This window comes from Nothoprocta perdicaria, unplaced genomic scaffold (genome assembly GCF_003342845.1).
Source record: "Nothoprocta perdicaria isolate Ctin4 unplaced genomic scaffold, notPer1 scaffold_156, whole genome shotgun sequence".
Lineage (NCBI taxonomy): Eukaryota > Metazoa > Chordata > Aves > Tinamiformes > Tinamidae > Nothoprocta > Nothoprocta perdicaria.
Genome location: NW_020454716.1, coordinates 787,135 through 796,142, shown reverse-complemented (window position 1 = coordinate 796,142; position 9,008 = coordinate 787,135). Strand labels below are relative to the sequence as shown.

At 51.0% G+C, this 9,008-nt stretch overlaps 1 protein-coding gene across 3 annotated transcripts; it reads left to right on the top strand.

The window, feature by feature from the left end:
* The first annotated feature begins 586 nt into the window (after window positions 1–586).
* Window positions 587–8,914, top strand: RAPSN (receptor associated protein of the synapse). Of its 3 annotated transcripts, none has more exons than XM_026035062.1 (8): window positions 587–1,068; window positions 3,573–3,911; window positions 4,584–4,628; window positions 5,039–5,137; window positions 5,221–5,343; window positions 7,224–7,277; window positions 7,902–8,101; window positions 8,842–8,914. In XM_026035062.1, the coding sequence occupies exons 1-8, from the start codon at window positions 877–879 to the stop codon at window positions 8,912–8,914; spliced, it is 1,125 nt and encodes a 374-aa protein (XP_025890847.1). In that variant the 5' UTR covers window positions 587–876. The 3 variants fall into 3 exon arrangements, with proteins under 3 accessions (XP_025890847.1, XP_025890846.1, XP_025890848.1); XM_026035061.1 differs by having other exon boundaries at window positions 4,584–4,742; XM_026035063.1 differs by lacking the exon at window positions 8,842–8,914 and having other exon boundaries at window positions 587–842; window positions 931–1,068; window positions 4,584–4,742; window positions 7,902–8,105.
* Window positions 8,915–9,008: the final 94 nt, after the last annotated feature.

Genomic DNA, 9,008 nt, shown 5'->3' with positions numbered 1-9,008 from the left:
AGATGATGATTCCATCAGCTGCTACCTCTCTTTGGGAAGAGCCACCGCTGATTTCATGTGGAAGGAGGGCTGYGGCTGGAGATGTGCTGCTTCTGCATGTGGACCTTCATTAAATAGGTGAATTGCTGCTGTTTTTCCTAATTGGTCTGCAAAAAGGAACCCAAACCTATGTTCTGCCTTCTATTTCTGAAAAAGGTAGGGCTTGTATGGGGCCCTGGTCTTCTAGGTCTTCTGTCTAGTTGGTCCACAGAGTTGGCATCTTAGGGGATGCTGCTGTGTCCCAGACACCATCAGTACCAGGGCTTCTTAAAGAGGGATTGCTTGAGAAAGAGGAAAAAGAGACAGTGGACACATCCCTGTACCCACAGCTGATTGTCTCTCCCCGCAGTATTTATAAGCTGCATAGTGGTGGGCTGGGACAGGCACTTGGCTCGCCRTGACCTTGGGAGCCAGGAAGCCCGACCAGCATTCCTGGGAACCACGTGAGCCCGACTGGCGGGCACAGCTGTAGCCAATGCGGGGGAGCCCAGCACCGGCTGCCCAGATTGGGTTTCACTCCAATCGCTGGCRATTTTTCTCTTTCTCTCCCTGTTGTGCTTTTCCTCTTTGTTTATGGGGCTGGCGAGGCGAACGCGCAGATGGAGTCCTAGCGAGCGAGACACTTGTCTGCTTGATCGGAGTCCTGTCTTACGTGCCGAGCAAGCCCCTCTTGCCATTGCCTGCCACAGCTCCAGCACCCCGGCATGGCTGGGATTCTATGGCTCCAGGCCTTCTGAGCACGCAACCTGCCCTCCTCCCTTAGGGCTCTTTATGTTGTGTTCTCTCTCAGGCACTCCTTTAAGGTTAGTGTATGAGGCTTTTTAATGCAGAAGAGAGATGGGCCAGGACCAGACGAAGCAGCAGATAGAGAAAGGACTTCATCTCTACCAGTCTAATCATACCGAAAAGGCCCTGCAAGTCTGGATGAGGGTGTTGGAGAAGTCTGCGGATCCTGCTGGCAGGTTTCGGGTTCTGGGTTGTCTCATCACCGCCCATGCCGAGATGGGCAGGTACAAAGACATGCTGAAGGTAAGGRCGCCGAGGCGCAGGCGGCGGCCGGGTCGCACCCGCTGGGCAGAGCGGCTGGGCGCTGCGCTGGGAGCGCAGGGGAGGGATTTTGCTGGTCAGTGAGACTTGTCCCGAGCTTGCTGCCTGTGGTGGGTTGTCTCAGTCCAACAGGCCAGGCTGCAGGATGCACAGCGTGCTGCTTGCAGTGGCCTGTCCCTTGGGGTTTCAGGTTAATCAGGTTCTCCAGTTAATCACGGGGACTGTCGTTGATTTACTCCACACCACTACCTGCCCCATCTGATCTAGCATCGCAGAGAGATGTGAAAAGGGGGCCTCTGCCCCACTGAAAGATGATTTCAGCTTATACAAGGCTGTGAAAAGCAAATTCCAGGAATTTTCTATAGAACAATCAGAGATGTCTAATACCTGGTTGTTCAMCTGCTGTTTGAAATCTCATACAAATCTCTCATTGGTTTTTGTTATAATTATTTCTTTGTATTGGGGTGATTAAAAGAAGAAAGAGGGAAAAAGAAAGTTTTTGTTTTGTTGGTTTTCTTTGAGAGACAGACACACTGCAAAAGGGGCGTGACAGATGAGATCAAGGAGCGATTCCCAATTGTCGTGACAGCATGGAAAAAAGGCAGATAAGGGGCTTGATGGAAGGGTGGCAAAAACAAGCTGAAGCTAAACTTCGAGAGTATGAAGATAAAYGTAACTGATTAAATAAAAAGAAGCTGACGAGTGTATCTGAGAAGTGACAGGCTGCATATAGAGTAGCAGGAAGCGTTTGAGACAGTGACTCAAGAATCTGTGAGGCAGGACAAGCAGACGAATAGTTTTCAGAAACTCTCTCAGCCTGAAATAGGGACTTACTTAGGCCTTGATATTCTTGTTCTGTGATTTTCAGTTGCCCTTTGCTAAGCTGGTAATGCTGCAGCACAGTTAGGGGGTACCCACATCTTGTATTGGAAGGCTGTAGGTACCGGCTTTTAGCACTTGGTGAGGGGCACATCGTACTAGCAAACCCAACTATGTGTCAAAGCCCCATCTTCAAAAGATATACTTGCAAGGAAGAAGAAGAAAAAAAAAGGAATATCAATACACTTGGAAAGCATTTGGAAAAAAAAAAAAAAAAAAACAAGATTCTGACAGATGTGGGACGAGATGCCGTTGGGGGAAAAAAAAAAAAAAAAGGCAAACTGATTAATGAAGAGAGAAGGTAAGATGTGACTACTTGAAGAAAAATCAGAAGGCTTCATGTGAACATGAAACAGGAAGAGGAAGGGGCCCCGTAGACCTAAACGTTCCTTTGTCACCCGAGAAGAGAACAGGAAACGGGAGCAGAGTAGGTGAATTTAGATTCCTCACAGTGTTGGGAAGGAAAAATGGTTTCATTCAACATGAAGATTTTACTGTGTACAAGCAAACAAGGAGGACAGCGTTAGCAGTAAATCAGTGAAGAGAAAATAAGAATTGGAGAGGAGAAGAGGAGTCTGGGACCTAGAGGTATGAAGTTAACCATGATTTAAGAAGAGTTAGGATGCTCAATCTGTCTTGGAAAGAACAGTTACTTCACACCAAGAAAGGAGTCTGTGGCAACTGGGAAGTAATGAAGAACTTGTTAAAAAGGTAAGGGAATGTGAGGAAGGATCTGCTAATACACATCACCAAATCCACACAGCAGCCTTCCTAAAGTGCTAAGAAAAGGGTGAAAAAATACACCAAAGCACAAGCTGTTGGTTTTACTTTTAATTTTGTGAAAAAAAATGTTTAAGCCACATGTGGTACCATTATGCAAAACAAAAAGGGAAGGAATTGGTGGCCCTGGGAATTGCTATCAGTAAGTCAAACTGTTACCTCTGACAGATTTACACACCAAGAGAGTTGCTAAATATTATTGTCACTACCGGTACTAACTCACCCTCTCAGGKCACTTGGTTCATGGCAAAGCACAGAGGAGCACCCCAGCCCAGAGGGTTTGCAGCCCAAACACAAGGACTTCAAATCCTCTCAGAGGACAGGACGCAGTGAGTCCTGATGGCTCTAGAGCAAAAACCACACATCACCACAACTAAACGGCAGTTTGGTGGTATGAAATTGTTTGATGAAGCAGCTTGTTATCATTTCTTTATTAATACACTGCTTTAATGTTTGAAGAATTCCATTTAAAAATGGAATAAATTAAACTGAATGTAAGAGGATGGAATTGGGCTGTGCTGAATGTTTGCTGCCTCACGATCTCTTTAGGGCCCTTCAACAGATTTTTTTCCATTAACTGCCAACCTAGTTCAGCTTCCTTGCCCAGAGGGCTTTGTATAAAGAGAGAGGGAGGCTTCTCCAGGCTGCACAGACACCTTTTAAAGCACTAGATAACTGTTTAGGATGTGCTCTGTTCCTCAGCCCCTGCTGCTTCTGCGGCCTGCTCAGAGCTGAGCCTCTCCTCCGTGACTGTGCCCCTCTGTGGACGGTTGGGCATCCACAACTAAATTACATGCTTTTATAAACACCTTATTTTCTACTTGAAGTTTGCAGTGGTACAGATTGACACAGCACGGGAGCTGGACGACCCGGATTTCCTCACGGAGAGCTACCTAAACCTGGCTCGCAGCAATGAGAAGCTCTGTGAATTCCAGAAAACCATCTCGTACTGTAAGACGTGCCTGAACATGCAGGGCACCACCGTGAGCCTGCAGCTGAACGGCCAGGTGAGCCTCAGCATGGGCAACGCCTTCATGGGYCTCAGTGTCTTCCAGAAGGCCCTGGAGTGCTTTGAGAAGGCGCTGCGCTACGCGCACAACAACGACGACAAGATGCTCGAGTGCCGCGTCTGCTGCAGCCTCGGAAACTTCTACGCGCAGCTCAAGGTGCGGGAGCCCCACGGCCCGTGGGGCGGGAGGGTGACGCTCGCCCAGGCTCAGGGAAGGTGCAGAATAACATGGGGAAGGCTCTTGCATTTTTGCAGTCTTCTTGCAACTCAAGAATGGGTTTAGATTTTTTTTTAAATAGTTTTAGGACCTTATTGCAAAAAGGTGCTAAAAAGTAAAAATACATTATGCTATTACTTACTGCAGATTTGGTGAGGCCATAATTTTCTTCCTATTTCCTGCCACGATGAATAATCAGCCTCTGAGAGGTCCTGACTAACCATATAGAAAACATGAGGGCTCTGCGTAGGTGCTAATAGCAGAGATGATGCAAGAGCAGAGAACATTTCAGCCTGTGGTTGTAGGGCAGAATATGTCATTCCTGACATGTAAAGCTTACAACATRCTGCTTGAAAGTCAGTTGCTGTGTCACTGCCTCACCGTCCCAGACCCATTGATTAATACGGATTATGCATATGGCAAGTCCTCCATCCACAGCTGGATACTCATGTGAATGCTGAGATGAGGGCACGTGGAAGCAAGGCAGGTGCTGAGGGGTGTACAGAAAGCTGCTGGGGGCTGCAGCACCAGTACAGCGAGCATATTCCRTGATCCCCCCCTCCTTGAGCTGCTCCCTATTGCTCCCATAGCTCCTGCCTGTCTGCATTACAGGACTATGAGAAAGCCTTGTTCTTCCCGTGCAAAGCAGCGGAGCTGGTGAGCGACTACGGGGCGGGCTGGAGCTTGAAGTACCGCGCCATGAGCCAGTACCACATGGCCGTGGCGTACCGGCAGCTGGGCCGCTTGGCCGACGCCATGGACTGCTGTGAGGTAGCGGGCGGGCGCGCGGGGAACGGGGACACGGCGGCCGGATCCCCCACGCCAGGTGTTCTGCTGCCTGCCAGGCCTGGGGCTGCTGCTCCCGGGAGCCAGTCGCTGAAGTGTGGGCCTGTAAACGGCCTCTGACTGGGGGGGTGTGAACAAGACCTCACCTCCTTTATGGAGAGGGCGGCATTTCTCTGGAGCTGCCCCCTCAGTGGCTTCAGCGCTTACAGCCCCCRCTGGCAGCCGCTCTTTGCTCTGGAGCAGGAGCCTGCTCTTTTGCTGCCCCAGGTGCTTCCTTGCAGGAGTCCATGAAGATCGCCCTGCAGCACGGCGACCGGCCCCTGCAGGCGCTGTGTCTGCTCTGCTTCGCCGACATCCACCGCAGCCGCAGAGACGTGCAGGTAGAAACCCTTCCCGCCGGGCGAGGGCAGCAGCGAAGGGAGGGCAGGCCCCGGCACAGCGTGTTTCCTCCCTGCCTCTGCAGACTGCCTTTCCTCGGTACGATTCCTCCATGAGCATCATGACAGAGATTGGGAATCGCCTGGGACAGGTCCAGGTGCTGCTTGGAGTCGCTAAATGCTGGATGATCCGGAAGGAGCTGGAGAAGGTCAGTTAGGAGCTGCCTCTATGGGAGCGCTAGGGCGTGCGGTCTCTGAGCTTCGTGCCCATCCACCCCTTCCTCCTACCAGCAGCGGCCGTTACTCGCACAGTGACACTCGTCTCTTGGCGAGGAATCTGTTACTCACAGGGTGAACATCCCATCCTGGGTCAGACCGGTGACTGGGTCATTAGTCAGTCCTGAAGGCTTAAACGCCCCGCTGAGAAGCGGGTACCAGGAGGAAGGAAGTCTCTTCCTGCGTTTTAGACAATCAGCTTATGCTTATGCTCTGAAATAGGTCCCACTGCCTACCTTTTAGCTAAATAACTAGGCTCATTAGTGTGATAATGATGATAAGGCAGCTCTGTGGCTCCACCACGTGCTTTGCAAAGAGGCATGGCATCAAATTCCTAAAAACAAAAGGGTAAGACACAGCAAGTGGACCTATAAGTAAGAGAATATTCTGCATCACCTCAGAACATTCACCTGCTTCTTGGATCCCCCAATCCCATCTCTATCCATTGACAGCCTCAGGTATCACAAGCAATTTTCAGCGCAGAGAGCCTGGTGGCAGAGTCCTGATTTCACAAAAAGGAACAAACGTGTGAATCTCTGGTTCTGTGCAGGCATTAGAGGGAAGTCTGCCCTGGTAGTCAAGGACTCTTACTCACATTTTCTCAAATGAAACCTCCTCGAGGGTCACAGCCCTGAGCACTTGCCCCAGTCTGCTCCTTAGCTTGCCAGTCCCAATTTCCATTTCTCATGCCACTCATCCCAACACTAGTTACCTAATAAAGCAGCTTTCTAGCTTTCCACTCTCAGACTGCATTTCTCTCTAGCCTCCTGTATCTCCCAAGTCTGCTTGGCCAGCTTGTCCCACCTTCCTTTCGGTTCCATTCAGGTTGTGTAATCTGCACTATCCCTATTCCTCCCAGKATCCCACCATAACCTGCTTTTCCAAACTCCGTGCACTCCTTGCATTCTTTTCTCAGGAAAAATATCCCCTGGACTTCACAGCGTTTCTTCCCAACCCCACATGCTTCTTSCATCACTTTGAGCCTATACCCAGTATTTAATTTCAGGGTTTTCCAGTTGCTCTTGGCTGTTCTCTGTTCTTTTCTCCCCTGTACCTTTCAATTYCTGCTTCCTTGTTCTGTAAGTTCCTTGCCCCAGACTATTGCTGTCACGACAGGTCTAATGCCATCTCCCCTGTTTTCAGAGCACACTCTCCCACCTCATGAGGTCCTCTTCTCGCAGCATGGCAGTGATACCAGGTTACAGAGCAGTAAGAGATGCTCTCACCTTTGGGAAAAGTAGGGACTCACATAGTTTGACAGGTGCTAGACCTAATACTTTTCCTTCAGACTGGAAAAGATGGATGGCAACACTGTCCTACTTACACACAGTGTGATGTAGGACTAAGGGGACATGTGGACAGTAGGACAAAATAGAACACAGTGTGCTGGTYGTGCTGATCCCTCTCCTCCCCTCTTGTACAAGTGAAATTGGAACTGAAGTTGCCCCAAGATTGCTGAGCCTGTGGTGTGCAAAGGGAACAATGTTTGCTTTGCTTGTGCTCCATCCCAACCCTCATGACCTGATGTGCAGTTGAATTTAAATAAGTCTGTATCCTCCCTCTGCCATACYCTGTGTTGTGTGCTTGGAATAGAAATGTAGCTCTATTTTCTGAAAGATTTGTGATCTTTCAGAAACTAAGCTCTTCTTAGGGATGAGCTTGTGTGCGGGAATACCCATCAGAGCTGCAGGGATGCTTTTTTATCCAAATGCTACTCTGTACCTCTTCCCTTTGAGTGCTGTCATGTTATTCATACAAGTGTGTTTTTGATATATCAGACTGAGAACTGATAGTGTGTGCTCTCCATTCACAGGCTCTGGAAAACATTGAAAAGGCTCAGGAGCTGGCAGAGGGACTAGGGAACAAGGTAGGATCCCACAGCTTCCCTTCAGCAGTGTCTGTAGCCTTTTCAGGCAAATTGAGAAGTGTTAGTGTACGTATTTGGTAGTGCTTGTTACCCCGTCCATACAAACCAGTTGGTGCTTGGGACTTGTTTAACTGTGAAGTTCTTAGTTGTGGGGAGTTGCACGGGTAATGATCAGTGTGAAAGTCTGAAAAGAGTAGGAGGAGTCCAAGTGAGACAAACATGGGAGTGGGAGCAGTAAAAATGGGGCATGAAACAACCGAAGAGGATTAACGGTCTGCTCCTTGAAGAATACCATTGGYTTAAGCAGCATCCCCACTGTATTTCTCAGGGATGGCTGTGGGGATGAAGGATGGGATTTCATTCACTGGGATGAAAAAACTACAGTGCCTCAAATCTGGGATCCTCTTGTGTGATAGAGGGGTTAATGGCACAAAGTACTCAGATCTCAATGTTCCCATGACCGATCYTGTCCCTCGGGCAGCTTTCTATGCTCTGTGGATCTACGGAGCTCTAGCCCAGCTGGCAGGGCTGCACGGGGCTCCTGGGAGCGCTGTCTGCTCCTTCCCCCACGTCTGCGTCCACCTCGTCGTTCACTTCTCTCCTGTTTCCGCCCTCTATGCGCAGCTTGGCCTGCTGAAGCTCCACTGCCTGTGCGAGCGGATCTACCGCGCGAAGGGGCAGCAGCGAGAGCTGCGCGACCACGTGGTGAAGTTCCACGAGTGCGTGGAGGAGATGGAGCTCTACTGYGGCATGTGCGGCGAGTCCATCGGCGAGAGGAACAACCAGCTCCAGGCGCTGCCTTGCTCCCACGTCTTCCATTTAAAGTAATGCGCTGGGGCGAGCGCGGGCTCCTTGTCACGAGCTACTCGTGTCCAGTGTAGGACAGCCTTGCAGCTGGCCCTTGCCCTGCCTGCCCCCACCAGCCACATCCCACCACCCTGTGTCTTGAATCCCGAGGCCTGTAAGTGCAGGATTTGCACAGAACGTCCATCCCACTCCCCCTTCTGGCCTCCAAAGGGTTGTTCACTAATGCCCTGGCTTTGCCGGTGCTTAAGGGCCAAGGGTCTTGTCATCTTTAATTTCTCTTGGGGTTTCAATTCTGCAGGGCTGCAGGCACTTGGGTATTTTCCACCTCTTTCCTTGAGCATCCCATACTTTCTATTTCTGAACTGAATAGGGTGTTCACTGGGTTACTGTACGGCTGCCATGGAATAAGCTAGCTGTACTAAGTTAGCTGTGCTAAGATCATTTTTTACTGCTAGGAGAAATGGCATGAGCATAACAAAACACTGAACACTAAGGGTTTACACACTTAAAAATACACCCTCGGACCCGACACCCAACTAGGAGCAGCCACCAGGGCAGGCCCRACCCCGTGCCCAGCCCAGGCAGGCAGCACTCGGCCCTTCCCACAGATGCACTTGCAGGAAGGCTCCCTGGAGGCGGTGGGAAAGGCAGGTCCCCGTCCCGGGCTGTGCGGACCCGTTTCCAGGGGGTCGTGGCCAGCACCAGCGGAGGCGGCTGCGGCGCCGGCCGCCCGCGCAACGAGCCCCTTGCTTTGCAGGTGCCTGCAGACCAACGGCACGCGGGGCTGCCCCAACTGCCGCCGCTCCTCGCTGAAGCCGGGCTACGTGTGAGGCGCGGCCCGGGCCCGCCGCCGCTGTACAGCCACGGACTGCAATAAACGGCCGCGCCGCCTGCCCGCGCCCCGCCTGCGCGCGCCTGACCCGC